We start from the raw sequence: 15,710 nt of genomic DNA on the forward strand, positions 1-15,710 counted from the left end.
GAAGACTGATGTCTGGAGACAAACCCGAAATGAGATGAGGACTGAAAAATCATCTTTATTACTCTTGAAAGGGAGTTGGGAGTCTCCAGCTTCTCCTTCCCCCAAGCACAACTGTAGCTCTCACCATATCCATCTGGGGCACAGATGAAGCCACAGGTCAGTTACTGGACAGCTCACAGGCCTCTGGTGGGAGGAGGGAGAAAAGAAGAGAATGGAAAGGAAGGAACTCCAGGGAAAAAAGCAAGGTTGGTGATGGTGGGGTAGAGGAGAATGCATTTCTGCTCTTCCCCACATCAAAGAAGGGGTCTCTGAGGTCTTTTTCCCTGTGTCTGACCCCCCCCCCCCCCGCTCCTTTTATCCACCACAAACTCAGGAACCTCTCTTTTGAGTAGCCCAGAGCCCATCCTGGCTCCCTCAGGTGACATCACAGCTGTTGGCCACATCCTCTGGTGCCATCACAGCCTATGACACAAATGGAGGTGTCAGCACAGCCACTCTAATAATGTCAGCCTTTGGCCTGCCCTCCAGTGACATCACTTGAGTCCCTTTCATCCAGCATCTGCAGAAGACTTGGTGAGTCCTAGTCCTCTTCTGTGGGACTTTACCCCCTTACCTTGATTCCTGGGAGTCCGTAAGAAGGCCTTAAAGTCCAGGCAGGAGGTCAGGGACTGGAACTCCTCCACGCATGTCTCATGAGGGTGTGGTGAGCGATCTGGAAGAGCAGGGCAGGGCCAGGCCCATCAAAGTCCCAGCTTCTCAGCACTGCCCTGGTGAGGGGAAGCACCCAGTCCTTCCTGGGATGATTTCATAAGGCCCAGAGTGAGAGGCTCTTCCGCCCTCCTGTGTTTCTCTCCAACCCTTCCTGTCTGGCATCCCCACTCACTGTAGAGGAGGAAGCGCTGGTAACCGTGGCCTGACTCTTTCAGCATGATTCCACCGGGGCATGAGCTAGAGAAGAGCATGGTCCTCATGTCAGGGCGGCCTGTTGAGGGGGAAGTGTGAGGACAGAGATGCAAAACCAAGCAAGCCCAAGGGACATGGGGAGAGTGAAGGCTGGAGTACACCAACCTTCAGTTCTGAGATCTGTGCTCCCCTCAGTCAAGTGGTAGATCCATTTCCGGGGCACACAGTGTCCATTTTTCCTGCAGAAGCGGTGGCAAAGACAAAAGACAGTGACACAGTGTGACTCCCAGCCACACAGTACCAGCCTCCATTTATCCCATCTTATTTCTCTCTGAAGTTTCAAACTACCAAGGGATGGTTGGGTAGGCTCATCTCTTTTCAGAGGGAAACTAAGAGAATTGTTGAATTTAGTGGGCCAAAAACAGTGGATATCCCAAAGAGCCTGGCTCTTGGTGGGTGGGTGCTCATATTTTGGGCAGAGACTGCACCTCCTGGTGCCCCGCCTCATCACTCACATGCGGATGGTAGCACGAAGCTGGAGCTGCATGGGGGCAGAGCCTGTAGCCATGCTGAAGACAATGTTGTCTACAGGGTCAAAAGTCACCAACTCCTCCTTGGTGGGAGCTGCCCCTGCGATGAAGTACCACCTGCCCAGGTGTGGCTCTGGGAACTGCAGAGAATGAGGGGATCAGAAGAGGGTGGGTCCCCACCACAGGGCCCATTCAACCTCTTCATCTTTACTCTTAAGACAGCAAGACTTAGAGGAGTGGCGTGGCAGCTGCTTTGTTCTGACTAGAGGTGGGTTATGACATGGAGTCATTAAGCAATTTTTCCTTTGTAGCCCTCTCAATCAACCTGAGTAACCACCCAGCCCCCAATTCTACCGTGTTTCCACATTGATGGCCACAGTACTGTTTTTTTTTTTCACTTGTTCTTGCATTCATTATCACGATACTCACGGCCTTTCTCCCTTTCGTTCCCAGCATGGCTTCTGGTCATCCAAGGCCACCCACTCAAGTCCCTCAGAGCTCCCACCATCAGCTTTCCCCATTCTCAGTCCATACCTCTTTCCCATCCACTCCCTGAGTTGTCAGTTGACTGTACTCAGGGCACTGGTAGATGGAGTTAAGGAGAATACCAAAGAGATAGAGCAGAGCTGCCCATACTTGGTGGAACATCTTCAGGTAGCAGGGAGCTGGTGCTCTTCGTGAAGTGGCTGGTGCCTTAACTGCTCTCCCCCCACCGTCTTGTTACTTAGTCCACTCTGCTTCCAGCCCCCTTGCCTTGACCCTTGACCCTTTCACCTGCTAATGAGTAACTTCAACCTTGTTTTCCAACCCAATCATAGATTACTTACAGTGTTCAGGCCTTCCTCCCCCTCTTCTAAATGCCATCACTCCATAATACACCCTGGCATGTCCAGAGTGTCTTATGAATTAATGGGAGCTGAGCCCTCCAGGTAGAAGCCTGTGGCCCTTCAACCTGTATCCGAGCTGGATATCTGCTCAGTTGTGTAGCACTGAAAAGAGGCAGACTGATTCTTTCATTCATTCACTTAGCAGACTGTTGTGAGGCCCAGCTGTGTGCCAGCTAAACCCCTAGGGACATAAAAATGAATGACAGTCCCTGGCCTTGAGAGCAGTAAAAAGAAAACTAGCTGAGTAAACAAAACAAATCATTGCAGTACACAGCCTGGTAAGTTCTTTAAAACAGGTATGAACCAGGTGCTGGGGCCTAGTGGATGGGAGGCCTTCTTTCTGAAGTAATTGGGGAAACAGTATGTACAGCCCTGAGAAAAGTTCACTCACTTAACGTTTATCATTAGAAGAGACTACATGATGTAAGGGTTAGAAGATATGGGTTATTAGGCAGAGTGGGTGCAAACCCTAACTCCACTATGTATTAGATCTTGCAGTTTTATTAATCTCAGTGCCTTTTTTTTTTTTCATTTTCATTTCATTGATGACCAAATCATCAATCTCACAGGATTAAACGAGATTATGCACTTTATTTTTTTTTTTTAATCTTTATTTATGATAGTCACAGAGAGAGAGAGAGAGGCAGAGACACAGGCAGAGGGAGAAGCAGGCTCCATGCACCGGGAGCCCGACGTGGGACCGGATCCCGGGTCTCCAGGATCGCGCCCTGGGCCAAAGGCAGGCGCCAAACCGCTGCGCCACCCAGGGATCCCAGATTATGCACTTTAATAAAGCCCTTGGCAAGGGCCTGCCTATTGTTAAATCCGAAGGAAATATTCGCTATAATTAATGTTTGTAAAGGCACTTACAGTTTCTGGTGGCTCCAGGTTCTCAAATAGCAAGAAAATAGTTGTCAAGAAGCAGTCATTTGATAGTGCCAAGGGGGTGGGGCAGTTAATGCAATGAAAGATGGCGCTTCCTAATAGATTATGTATAAACCACAGACTGCCAATTTGTTCTGAGTGGTAGGGTTTGTTATGGGATTGTGATTTAGTTAAAAGAAAATTTGGGTAACGGGTATATGAGGGCTCATTATAACATCTGGGAGTAATGTTTGCCATTTTTTTTTGTTTGCCAGTTCTTTTTTTTTTTTTTTTTAAATCTTTTTTTTTTTTTTTTTAAAGATTTTATTTATTTATTCTTGAGAGATAGAAGGAGAGACAGAGCCAGAGACACAGGCAGAGGGAGAAGCAGGCTCCATGCACCGGGAGCCCGACGTGGGATTCGATCCCGGGTCTCCAGGATCGCGCCCTGGGCCAAAGGCAGGCGCCAAACCGCTGCGCCACCCAGGGATCCCTGTTTGCCAGTTCTTATAGTAAGAAGCAAATATATATAACATACAGTAATTTATTGGGGCAGTAAAGTAGACGTGCTTGACCCGGGGTCTGGTAGGCCTGGGTTTGTCGGTTCTGCCTTAGTTTTGCCTAAGTGTACTCACCTATACAATGGATGTAATGACCATCTCCGGTATTGAAAGGCTTTTAAACAGGACAGTACGCAAAGCCCTGAGTATATTCCTGTTACAAACCAAGTGCTCGCTAAACAATTATTTATTAGGGCTCTTATGAAACAGTACTGGGAATCGAGTAGGAACGACAGGCCCCACAAAGGCCGTGGGCCCGGGAGGGAGGCAGGCAGGCCTACCCGAGGCCGAGGTTGGGGGCTCAGGCGGTGAGCACTGCCCAGTCCGCCGGGGGACCCCGGCCTGCGGAAGCCCTTCGGTGGCCCCTTCAGTGCTCCAGGGCCGGAATCCTGTGTTTCGGCCCAGTCCAACTCCACTCCTTTCCAATTCCCAAACTCGGAGGCGCCCTTTCTGAGGAGAGTCCTGAGAAGCAGTGAATCCGTAGTTGCTCCACAACATGGCGTGTCCACGGCCGCACGCTGCCACCGAGGAACATGGCGCCCGCGTCCAGCCAAACGCCCACCACGCAGCGCCGAGGTCGGCCCCAACCACGCGGCGGCACGCCCCGGCTGCTCGCGAACCACCTCCAACTGCCTAGAGAAAGGAGGACTTCCGGAGGCGCTGAAGACAGAATTTTAGGAGGCCAGCGCAGTGCCGCCTCAAATTCTCGGCCGGCCAAGACTTTAACAGAGATTCACGAGGCATAATCCCCAGTCGCCAAGCCGCTAGAGGCACACAACTGTCCCAAGCCTCTTGAAACATAGTCTCTCACCTGGTAATTATTTTCAGGCATTTAAAGTAGCCACCTCAACCACCTACAGCTCAAGCGCGTACACAGACAAGAACAGCGTTAGCGGGGGGTTGGGCGGTGCCTAAAGGTGTACGCATGCGTAGTGCGACGCGCGCAGGCGCAGTACGGTCCCCCGGGCGACGGTGGCGGTGGCTCCTCGGGGTGTTCGGCTCCCTCCCATCCAGGCCGGCCCCGGCCCGTCTGGCCCCAAGGAACTCACTGTTTGGGGCCGCGAACTTCCTCATCGTTCCCAACAAAAGTAAAACTTCGGGACCTGGGGGGAGCCGGAAGTACCGCCTTGCGATCCCCAAATACTATCGGGGAAACGGAAGTGACCATCGGTGGCAAGTTGGGGGAGACCGGAAGTGACGGTACCGTGGGGAAGTCGGGGGCGGAGCCCGGGGTGGTGGTGTGGGTTGCGGTGGGGTTTGTGTGTATGTGTGTGCGTGCGTGTGGTGTGTGTTGGTCGCGCCGCTCTACTGGAGCATCGAGGGCAGGCGGAAGAGGGGGGCAGTCAGCTAGCCAATCTGGCCCCCCGTGCGTGTCCGTCATTTCGGGTCTGTCGTGATTTAGGCGGGTTCGGTGGGCGTGGCGTGGCGCGCGTGCGCGAAACCACTGTCTCCGCAAAATCTGGCGCGACTCCCCCCTCCCCCCGCTCGCGTGTGCTCCCGGGGGTTTGCCGACCTTTGGGGCCTTTGTCGTATCGCGACTGGTGATGACACGAGTCTCCTGCTTCCTACTTTGCCGGCTTCCCAGCCTGACTGGCCCTCCCTTATTGTGATTGGCATTGCGGAGCCCCTCCCATCTGCCCGTCCTCCAGCTCCCTGTGCCGTCGATCTCCTGCCTGCCCTTTGTGTTTCTCTCCTGGTGCCTCGGAATCAGAAGGGGAATGGGGGCGGGTGTGAGTGTGTAGGCTCGTGCGGGAGAAACTCTTCAGGTATTAGGGCGGAGACTCAAGCCGGTGAGGCTTCCGGGTATATCAAATCAGCTCTGGGCGACAGGCTTCCCTCCCTCTATTCTTTAGAGATCTATCTGCGATGGAGCCCACTGATAGTACCAGTACCACTTCCAGTATGGAGGAGCCTGACAGCCTGGAGGTGCTGGTGAAGACCTTGGACTCTCAGACTCGGACATTTATTGTGGGGGCCCAGGTGAGACCCCAGTACTTTTGGAAGACACCCATTAACTCTTTCTGTTGTAGGTCTGTTATCCTGAGAGAACCGAATTTTTTTCGTCCTTAAATCTTACTTCATTGGTTCCTTTGTTCACGTTCTAGATAGGACATTTTCTGGTGTTTGTTGTTGAGGGAGAAGGTATGGATTCTGTCGAATGAGGCAGATTTTGTTCTTCTGCCTTTTCCCACCTTGAAAGAATTCAGTGCAGAGGGAAATACGGAGGGAGAAATATATATATGCCAGCATCATGAGTGAACCCCAGCCCAAGAGGACAGACATGGCTCCTGCCTTTGGGAAGGGAAACAGAACAGAGATCCAAAACTCGAGTCTTAAAAATTGGTCAGGTCTGTTTTATGTCTTTAAAGGCTAGAAGTCAGAGCCTATAATGCAGGTAGAACTCTAACACACTGCTGAGCGGAATCACTAGTGTGTGTGGCATAATTTGAATCTTTTGTTTTTAGCGCCACAGACATGGCTGGTTATGCCATTAATTCCTGTGATATTTTAAGACAAAATCATGAGGGGTTGGTCCATAGCTTTTAAAATATATAGAAAAAATCATATAGGTCTTTGTGATTAGATGTTTGTAAACTGGTGCTTCCCAAGAATCACCACTACAGTTAGGACAGTGTTTGCTCTTTTCTTTCTGCTCTGTTGAACCTTCCTTTCTTGATTTTCTACTCCTGCTTCCTTATCATTGCATTTGTCTTTGAGATTGCAGAGTTGTATCATTTTGTGTTTGGGGAGGGGTCATTGGTATCTGTAGACACATTCCTTTGGGAGCGGGGAAGAGAAGGATATGTCACTCAGTATTTCTGTTTCTCAGCCACATAATTTTCTCTGGGCACATAATCTGAACTTTGTTCATGTTTATTGTCTGTTTTGACAGGTGTTAAAATGTCTTAGTTTGGGGCTTTGCATGATAATTACCTCACAGTCAAGACAAATGGGTAGCGATTTTATAGTTGAGTGGTTTTTACCCCTCACTCCCAAAAGTCACTTGTTCCCCTTCTGTACTTCTCTTTCCTCCAATCGCTGCTAGTTTTTTGTCTCTTTTTCCTTGTAGATGAATGTAAAGGAGTTTAAAGAGCACATTGCTGCCTCTGTTAGTATTCCCTCTGAGAAACAACGGCTCATTTATCAGGGACGAGTTCTGCAGGATGATAAGAAGCTCCAGGAATACAGTAAGAGTTTGGGGGAGGCAGTTCAGAGGTTGTTGAGGCAGCTGTCTAGAGAGATGAGTTGAGGCATTGGGCTTACCTGATTATATAATGCTTTGGTGTGTGTGTGTGTGTGTGTGTGTGTTTTTCCTGCAGATGTTGGGGGAAAGGTTATTCACCTGGTGGAACGGGCTCCTCCTCAGACTCCGCTCCCTTCTGGGGCATCTTCTGGGATAGGATCTGCCTCAGCCACCCATGGTGGAGGACCCCCGCCTGGTACTCGGGGGCCTGGGGCCTCTGTTCATGACCGGAATGCCAACAGCTATGTCATGGTTGGAACCTTTAACCTTCCTGTAAGCTTGTGTTCCACATAGTACAGTTTTTGTGGGGAGGGGTGGTTTGGTTGTGGTAATAACAGAGAGCTCATAAGAAAGGTGTCTTGGTCTTTAGATTGGGTTTCCAGGGTCCTGCGGTCTGATACGGCCTCAGTCTTTGAGAAAAAGGGTGGGGCTCCAGAGAATGAGTTGGAGGTGTGGGGGCCTTAGTATTTGGCTTCTCCCAGAGCAACTTCCCTTACCCTTTTCCCAGAGTGACGGCTCTGCTGTGGATGTTCACATCAACATGGAACAGGCCCCGATTCAGGTATCATGGGCCTGGGAGGGTCAGGGAAGGGGATCTGGGAGAAGGAGGCCATGAGATGGGGTGGACCTGGTGAGGAGCCCACTCGGCCCTGGTTCAGTAGGTGGTAGAGTGCATGGCTTCATCTCAGACGTACCCTGATTGTACTTTTTTTACCGTAGAGTGAGCCCCGAGTACGGCTGGTGATGGCTCAACACATGATCAGGGATATACAAACCTTACTATCCCGGATGGAGGTCAGTGGGCAAGGCTGGCTAGGGTCTGTCCGTTTCTTCATTCTCTCTTAATGGTTTTGTGTCCACCTGGTGGCGAAGGCATGACTGGCCATATCAGCTGGATTCTTCCTGCCTAATCTGGTCTCTTCTCTTCGGTCTTCACTCTTTGGGGTGAAAAAGTATCTTTGTTGGGCTATCTTGTTCCTGCCAATCCTCTGGGTGCCTGGTATCTGGGAAGTTTATTTCGCATTGGTCAGATAACTCTCATGGCATCTTTTCTCAATTATAGTTTCTTAATTAGCATATTTGAGCTGAGCTGGCCCAATTCCATTCGTTTGTATTGTGATTGTAGCTTGTGACATTTTTTACTCTTCTTGTGGAAGCTTAGAGAACCATAATTCTTCTATTTTGTTAGTAACCCTTAAGTATTACAGCTATTTATTATGTGTCTTGTTAAAAGTTTTGCAGTGGTTGCTAGGGAGTCAGACCAGTGCAAAGCCCTGCCTTCAGGGAGCCTAGTTAGAGTTCCTTCTCCACTCGTTCTGTGTTGACCTGAGTAATCTGCAGCAGTCTCCTCTTCCTCTGGTATCCTGAATCTCTCCACTTCAGTGTCGAGGGGGACCCCAAGCACAGCATAGTCAGCCACCCCCCCAGACGCCAGCTGTGGCCCCGGAGCCAGTAGCCTTGAGCTCTCAAACATCAGAAGCAGTTGAGAGTGAAGTGCCTCCTCGGGAGCCTATGGAGGCAGAAGAAGTGGAGGAGCGTGCCTCAGCCCAGAGCCCGGAACTCACCCCTTCTGGCCCAGCCCCAGTGGGCCCAACACCTGCCCCAGAGACAAATGCACCCAAGTGAGAACTAGAGGGACCCTCTGGGAGAGTGGTTGGGAGTCCTAAGTGAAGTGTGAGAACCAGGAAGGGTATGATAGAAGAAGAGAATTGCTGGGCAGTCTTACCTGTGGGGTTAGCATGGCAGGGCAGAGAGAGTTCCGGACCAGCTGAATGAGGTTGGGGCTGGCAGTTGAGCCAGAAGCTCTTCTCTCTGGGCTGAGGAAATACAGATGCTGTCTCCTGAGCCCGATCAAGGTTCTCTCCCGAGTTCACATAGATTATGTTCCTTTCTGAGAGTTAAGTTTCTTGCCATCGTAGGGATGGGATTGTATGGCAAGAAAGACAGACGCAGTTATTTTTCTTCTTGTCTTCCCGTGGGTGCAGGTGAAGGATAAGATGTTCTGCTAGTGCTAGAAGGGATGAGGCCAGAGGTCTGGGAGGCTGCAGGGGGCAGGGCAGGTGTAGTCTGTCAGGTTGGAGGTTGGGGATCTAAGGAAAGCCTCGGCTCACTGCCTCTTGGGGTTGCCCACAGCCATCCTTCCCCTGCGGAGTATGTCGAAGTGCTTCAGGAGCTACAGCGGCTTGAGAGTCGCCTTCAGCCCTTCTTGCAGCGCTACTACGAGGTTCTGGGTACTGCTGCCACCACGGACTACAACAATAACGTGAGTGCCACCCACCCCCTCACCCCCAGTTGTGTCCCACATGGAACAGGCAGAAATACATCTAACCCTTTCTTCCAAAAAAATACTGTCTGCAACAAAACAGTTCTATAGACTTGTGAGTAAATGACGTGTTTTCTTGTATAGGGAAGGTGACGATCTTTGCATAAATCTACTGTTTCTGTCTCTTGATTCCTCGATTCAGTTACTCAGGAAGCTTAGGTAGAGTGAGGGAGATTAGTAGATGATGCTGTACTGATTTTCTGTAAGGCCTGTTGTAATAGGGAACTTTCTGCGTATTTGATATAGAAGTTATTTGCCGAGACTGGTCTACCTGGAAGCTCCCAAGGCTATAGCTGAAGGTATAGAGATAGAGAGTATGGGGCTTTTCAAGGGTGTTACCTGTTTTTGTCGTCAAGGTTTATTGCAACCTAATATGTGTTGCTTTCCTGTCCTCGGCCCTGGGGGTTACAGCAAGAGGGCCGAGAAGAGGACCAGCGCTTGATCAACTTGGTGGGGGAGAGCCTGCGGCTGCTGGGTAACACTTTCGTGGCGCTATCTGACCTCCGCTGCAATCTGGCCTGTGCGCCCCCACGACACCTGCATGTGGTCCGGCCCATGTCTCACTACACTACCCCCATGGTGCTTCAGCAAGCAGCCATTCCCATCCAGGTGGGTCCAGGGAGCCTTGGAGGGATGGCGAATGACCCAGAGTAGCTGTCAGGCTTGAATTGAGAAGGGGTAGAGACCTCGGAAACACAAAGTGGTGGAGAACGGGGAGACTGCAGCAGTATACCTCGGGATGCTCTGGGTTAAGCTCTTGTTTTACTTATTTCTGCCTCCTGCCTTTGTCTCTTCCAGATCAATGTGGGAACCACTGTGACCATGACGGGGAATGGGACTCGGCCCCCCCCAACTGCCAATGCGGAGACAGCTCCCCCTGGTCCTGGGCAGGCCTCGTCCCTGGCTCCCACTTCTACCACTGTCGAGTCTTCAACCGAGGGGGCTCCCCCGCCAGGGCCAGCTCCCCCCCCAACCACCAGTCACCCAAGGGTCATCCGAATTTCCCACCAGAGCGTGGAACCCGTGGTCATGATGCACATGAATATCCAAGGTGAATGAGGGTTGGTTGTCGGTAGAGAAGAGCAGCACGATGTGGGAGGTGGGTTGGCACGGAGATGTGAGAGAGCGAGGGTGGGGATGGAGCAGAGGAACCAGGACAGAAGCTTGAGTGCACATGTGCAGGAAAGGGCAGGAGGGACTGCTTGTCCCTGCAGGTTTGTTTGCGTGGCGAAGGGAGTGCTTCCTCCCTTCTAGGTGGAGGGAAAAGCAGGCTTTCTCATGGGGACAGTAAGGGCCAGCAGGATGCTGGTCACAGGAGGATGTGGTTAAGCCCTGGCGCCGCCTGCCTCAGGGCCATTCTCTCTGTCTCCCTGCCCAGATTCTGGCACACAGCCTGGTGGAGTTCCGAGTGCTCCCACTGGCCCCCTAGGACCCCCTGGTCATGGCCAGACCCTGGGTAAGAGTGAGGGTATCAGAGCAGGCCGAGCTCTGGGTAGAGAAGGGGTAGGGCCGACTGGGTGGGTTGAAGGGGGTCCAGGTTCAAGGTTACATCAGACCCGCCCCCCAGGCTCCACCCTCATCCAGCTGCCCTCCCTGCCCCCTGAGTTCATGCACGCCGTCGCCCACCAGATCACTCATCAGGCCATGGTGGCAGCTGTTGCCTCCGCGGCCGCAGGTAATAACCTGGAAGGGGAAGCTTGGGAGGTGGGGCACGGTCCATGGTGGCGGGTGCTGTCGGCTAGCAGGCCAGGGCCCGGCCCTCAGCCCTCTTCGGTCTCCCCTCTGCCACCCACAGGACAGCAGGTGCCAGGCTTCCCCACGGCTCCGACCCGGGTGGTGATTGCCCGGCCCACCCCTCCACAGGCTCGGCCTTCCCATCCTGGGGGGCCCCCCGTCTCGGGTACTCTAGTGAGTAAGGATGGAGGAGCTCTCGTTGGGGGGAGTCTGGGGAAAGAATCCTCATGGGGAATGGGCAGGGCAGGACTGAAAGCCGTTTCTGTCTCCCTCCAGCAGGGCGCCGGGCTAGGTACCAATGCTTCTCTGGCCCAGATGGTGAGCGGCCTTGTGGGGCAGCTTCTGATGCAGCCTGTTCTGGTGGGTGAGTCCTTGTTCTGGCCCGTCTCAACCTGAAGGGATGTCCACCACCCTGGAGGCCGGTTCTCCTCAGTCTCCTGACGAGCGCTTCCCAGTTTTCTCCAGAGATCCTTTTTCCTTGCTTCCTGCTGACAAGACCAGAATGAGATGCTGTGGTGTCTCGTTTCTCTACAGAGTTCAGCTTTTCTCTTTTGGTCTCTCCAGCTCAGGGGACCCCAGGAATGGCTCCACCTCCAGCCCCTGCCACTGCTTCAGCTAGTGCCGGCACTACCAACACCGCTACCACAGCTGGCCCTGCTCCCGGGGGGCCTGCCCAGCCTCCTCCCCCTCAGCCTTCGGCTGCCGACCTGCAGTTCTCTCAGCTCCTGGGGAACTTGCTGGGGCCAGCAGGGCCTGGGGCCGGCGGGCCTGGCATGGCTTCTCCTACCATCACCGTGGCCATGCCCGGCGTCCCTGCCTTTCTACAGGGCATGACTGACTTTCTGCAGGTGAGTGGCTGGCTTGCTCTTTGGCTCCACCCCCCCACGCCTGCTGGCCCAGCCAGGTGCTGGTGCCTTGTTTCTGTGATGTTGCTGCTGGGCTACAGCCCCTGGTGGCCTGTCGATGGGAGGGAGCCCTGGGACTTCATTGATTCTGATTCCCCACCTATCCCCATTTGGGAGAAGCAGCAGCTGAGGCTATGAGGGCATAGTACCTGGCATTGCTGCTTTGTAACCTAATGCGTTCAGGGGGAGAGGGGCTGGAGCCCCACCTAAGTCTGCTGCTGTGTCACATGTGTTCATTCTGTTCTAGGGAGGAAAGACCACAGTGGGGCTCTCCTGTTGGGCTTCTCTCAGCCTGTGCCTTTCTGGTGTCTCATCCCCGTTTTCACCTTGTCTTCTGTTGTGTGTTCTCTGTTTGCCAGGCAGCACAGACAGCCCCTCCACCCCCGCCGCCGCCGCCGCCCCCGCCCCCAGCGCCGGAGCAGCAGACTGTGCCCCCACCAGGGTCCCCTTCTGGTGGCACAGGGAGTCCTGGAGGCCTGGGTCTTGAGAGTCTTTCACCGGAGTTTTTTACATCCGTGGTGCAGGGTGTGCTGAACTCCCTCCTGGGCTCCCTGGGGGCGCGGGCCGGCAGCAGTGAGAGCATCGCTGCTTTCATCCAGCGCCTCAGCGGATCCAGTAACATCTTTGAGCCTGGGGCAGATGGGGCCCTCGGTGAGCCATTGAGGGTGCCTTGGTCTTCTCCAGGGAGGGGAGGTTGATGACCTTTGTCAAGGAGTGTTGCTGGAGCTGGATGAGGTCGATGGGTTGGTGGTGCGCAGGCAGGGCAGGGGGTAAAGGCCACTGCTGACTTCGGCCCCTGTCCCTAGGATTCTTCGGGGCCCTGCTTTCTCTTTTGTGCCAGAACTTTTCCATGGTGGACGTGGTGATGCTTCTTCATGGCCATTTCCAGCCACTGCAGCGGCTCCAGCCCCAGCTGCGGTCCTTTTTCCACCAGCACTACCTGGGTGGCCAAGAGCCCACACCCGGTAACATACGGGTAAATGAAGGCCGGGGGCCGCCACATGTTCCTCTTCAGCTTCTCTTTCTTGACTCCACTCTGTCACCTAAAGTGCCGATCGTCCAGCCTGAGCCCTGCACTTACTGGAGGTGGAGGGGAGGGCATGTCTCAAAGGCCAGGGTGGGGGATCTGAACTCCTGCTGTTTCCCCCTTAGACGGCGACCCACACATTGATCACAGGGCTGGAAGAATATGTGCGGGAGAGTTTCGTGAGTTCCTCGTCTCCCGGGGGGCCGGGGTAGCTGCCGTTCCTCCCACCGCCTTGGAGCGAATGTAGTCTTCCAGGCTCCCTGATTTGGGCGTCTCCGTGTGTCTTGGTTTTCAGTCTTTGGTGCAGGTTCAGCCTGGCGTGGACATCATCCGGACCAACCTGGAGTTTCTCCAGGAGCAGTTCAACAGCATTGCTGCTCACGTGCTGCACTGCACAGGTGAGGGCGGCCAGGCACACAGGGCGGGGGGTGCGAGGTGCGGGGTGCCAGCTGCCAGCATCCCCACCTCTTGTCCACAGACAGCGGATTTGGGGCCCGTTTGTTGGAGTTGTGTAACCAGGGCCTGTTTGAGTGCCTGGCCCTCAACCTGCACTGCTTGGGGGGCCAGCAGATGGAACTCGCTGCTGTCATCAATGGCCGGATAGTAAGAACCGCGCAGCCCCCGGGCCTTTGTTCTCTCTGCTGTCCTGCAGTTCTTGTTTTGTCTTCTCCAAATTGCTGTCCTTTACCTTTGATACTTTTCAAAAGCTGGTTGAAGGTGTTGTGTTCCAAGGCTGCTTTCTGCCCTCAGCGTCGCATGTCTCGTGGGGTGAACCCGTCCCTGGTGAGCTGGCTGACCACTATGATGGGGCTGAGGCTTCAGGTGGTTCTGGAGCACATGCCTGTGGGCCCCGATGCCATCCTCAGATACGTCCGCAGGGTCGGCGACCCACCTCAGGTAAGGGCCTGGATGGGCAGTGCAGTCAGGGGACTTGCAGGGACGGGAGAGGCTTGAGAAGGCCTTTTGTGCTCTTCTGCTTCTTTGTCCGATTTCCTAGCCACTTCCTGAGGAGCCGATGGAAGTTCAGGGATCAGAGAGGACTTCCCCTGAGCCTCAGGTACCAGGGAGAGGTTGAGGGGCCAGATAAGGTGGCGGGGAGGGCTGAGGGTGGAAGATGCTGAAGCCCATGTTTTCCCGCTCCGACTTGCAGCGGGAGAATGCCTCCCCGGCCCCAGGAACAACGGCAGAAGAGGCCATGTCTCGAGGGCCCCCTCCTGCACCTGAGGGCGGCGGCGGCAGCTCCCATGAAGAGCAGGACGGAGCTGCAGCCGAGACTGAGCCTTGGGCAGCTGCCGTCCCCCCAGTAAGTGTCGGGAGGAGAGCTGGAGCACCAGGGGTAGCTGGACATGGCGCCAGCTCCTAGTCGTCTTTCCCTCCACAGGAGTGGGTCCCGATTATCCAGCAGGACATTCAGAGCCAGCGGAAAGTGAAGCCGCAGCCCCCCTTGAGCGATGCCTACCTCAGTGGTATGCCTGCCAAGAGACGCAAGGTTGGTCTGCCTCTTCCCTGAGGATCTCGTTTCATCCAGTTCCTCCCGGGTGGTTAGAATCAGACTAGCTAGAGCTGGAAGGACTTCTTCCTACTTTTGTCCTATCACTTATGGGGTGAGGAAACCTTCCTGGGACTTGATTTGCTCGTGGTGGTTGCGGCACACCCTCACGCTAGCATATGCCAGCAGTGTGGTCATCCCTCAACAGCCTGACTCCCCTGTGTGGCGAGGGCCTGCTTCCTCACAGGCGGCTTCCTCTCACTGACTAGCCGAGTGCCGATGGCTCCACTTACCCTGTCCTTCTTGTATTGAAGAGTGAGTCCAGGATGCGCAAGTGTCGTGTTTTGGTCAGAGCCAGATAAAATTAGGGAGGTGTTTTTGCCGTCAGAACCACTCGTGAACTAGTTCCCTTCTCTCCACTAGCTTAGAAACTCAGTGGTTGGCTCCTGGAAAGGGTGAGCTGGGTGGTTGGCACTGGATCTGACGTCGATCCTCTTTTCCCTCCCGACCCCCTGTCCCCCAGACGATGCAGGGTGAGGGCCCCCAGCTGCTTCTCTCAGAGGCCGTGAGCCGGGCAGCTAAGGCAGCCGGAGCTCGGCCCCTGACGAGCCCCGAGAGCCTGAGCCGGGACCTGGAGGCACCAGAGGTTCAGGAGAGCTACAGGCAGCAGGTGCCCCCACCTTGAAGCAGAATAGGGATGGTGTAGTGGGAGGGGTCGGGCTAGGGCCTCTCTTTTCTGATTTCTTCAGAGACTAACTGGTCAGTCTGGGGCTACTACGTGATATTTTGAAGTTTTCCCCTAGTGGCATCTGGGAAGGCTCAGTGATGCCGTATTCGGCTTCTGACAGCGTGGCTGGTGGGAAGTGCTAGCTCCTAGGGGATGGCCTCGCGTGCTTGCTGGGATCCTAGGGCCCTGGCCCGTGCCCCTCCAACCTGCTTGTTCTCTCTCTCTAGCTCCGGGCTGATATACAGAAGCGACTGCAGGAAGACCCCAACTACAGCCCCCAGCGCTTCCCTAATGCCCACCGGGCCTTCACTGATGATCCCTAGCTGTTTGCTCTTTGGCCCTCCCTCATCAGGGGACCATTTCCCCCATCTTCCTTCACAGTATTTAAGGAATAAAAGTCAGATTTTCCTGGCTCTTTTGTCTCGGAGTTTTCCTAAGTAATCTAAATACTTGTCTTCTCTAAGCTTGTCTAAAATGAGTAACAGTCCCTAGAAATCCAGCTGTTTAAGACCCCTGT

General features: G+C 54.0%; 2 protein-coding genes across 21 annotated transcripts; one reads left to right on the forward strand and one right to left on the reverse strand.

The window, feature by feature from the left end:
• Nucleotides 1-35: 35 nt before the first annotated feature.
• Nucleotides 36-5,315, reverse strand: APOM (apolipoprotein M). Of its 3 annotated transcripts, none has more exons than XM_041743016.1 (6): nt 5,258-5,315; nt 1,419-1,573; nt 1,069-1,142; nt 884-982; nt 614-712; nt 36-183 (listed from the first exon to the last, which is right to left on the reverse strand). In XM_041743016.1, the coding sequence occupies exons 2-6, from the start codon at nt 1,469-1,471 to the stop codon at nt 158-160; spliced, it is 351 nt and encodes a 116-aa protein (XP_041598950.1). In that variant the 5' UTR covers nt 1,472-1,573; nt 5,258-5,315; the 3' UTR covers nt 36-157. The 3 variants fall into 3 exon arrangements, with proteins under 3 accessions (XP_041598950.1, XP_041598930.1, XP_041598940.1); XM_041742996.1 differs by lacking the exon at nt 5,258-5,315 and adding an exon at nt 3,191-3,368; XM_041743006.1 differs by lacking the exon at nt 5,258-5,315 and adding an exon at nt 1,968-2,175.
• Nucleotides 4,686-15,606, forward strand: BAG6 (BAG cochaperone 6). Of its 18 annotated transcripts, none has more exons than XM_041742851.1 (26): nt 4,686-4,944; nt 5,598-5,724; nt 6,815-6,932; nt 7,065-7,261; nt 7,497-7,550; nt 7,709-7,783; nt 8,372-8,610; nt 9,122-9,251; nt 9,723-9,920; nt 10,110-10,362; nt 10,690-10,767; nt 10,879-10,986; nt 11,107-11,219; nt 11,322-11,409; nt 11,610-11,893; nt 12,310-12,601; nt 12,757-12,926; nt 13,103-13,156; nt 13,273-13,375; nt 13,456-13,580; nt 13,728-13,874; nt 13,975-14,034; nt 14,128-14,280; nt 14,359-14,466; nt 14,990-15,136; nt 15,421-15,606. In XM_041742851.1, the coding sequence occupies exons 2-26, from the start codon at nt 5,611-5,613 to the stop codon at nt 15,514-15,516; spliced, it is 3,504 nt and encodes a 1,167-aa protein (XP_041598785.1). In that variant the 5' UTR covers nt 4,686-4,944; nt 5,598-5,610; the 3' UTR covers nt 15,517-15,606. The 18 variants fall into 18 exon arrangements, with proteins under 18 accessions (XP_041598785.1, XP_041598805.1, XP_041598795.1 ...); XM_041742871.1 differs by lacking the exon at nt 4,686-4,944 and adding an exon at nt 4,972-5,510; XM_041742861.1 differs by lacking the exon at nt 4,686-4,944 and adding an exon at nt 4,974-5,130.
• The last annotated feature ends 104 nt before the right edge of the window (nt 15,607-15,710 follow it).

The sequence above is a fragment of the Vulpes lagopus genome, chromosome 1, assembly GCF_018345385.1.
Source record: "Vulpes lagopus strain Blue_001 chromosome 1, ASM1834538v1, whole genome shotgun sequence".
Lineage (NCBI taxonomy): Eukaryota > Metazoa > Chordata > Mammalia > Carnivora > Canidae > Vulpes > Vulpes lagopus.

Bases quoted from the DNA above. Each gene is read 5' to 3' on its own strand.
- APOM (XM_041743006.1), bottom strand. From the start codon at position 2,081: ATGTTCCACCAAGTATGGGCAGCTCTGCTCTATCTCTTTGGTATTCTC. The intron at 1,143-1,418 runs GTGAGTGATGAG...CCGCTTCTGCAG, and splicing joins CTTCGTGCTACCATCCGCAT to GAAAAATGGACACTGTGTGC. The intron at 713-883 runs GTGAGTGGGGAT...CTGCTCTTCCAG, and splicing joins CCAGCGCTTCCTCCTCTACA to ATCGCTCACCACACCCTCAT.
- BAG6 (XM_041742804.1), top strand. From the start codon at position 5,010: ATGTGTGTGCGTGCGTGTGGTGTGTGTTGGTCGCGCCGCTCTACTGGA. The intron at 9,921-10,109 runs GTGGGTCCAGGG...TGTCTCTTCCAG, and splicing joins AAGCAGCCATTCCCATCCAG to ATCAATGTGGGAACCACTGT. The intron at 14,281-14,358 runs GTAAGTGTCGGG...TTCCCTCCACAG, and splicing joins GGGCAGCTGCCGTCCCCCCA to GAGTGGGTCCCGATTATCCA.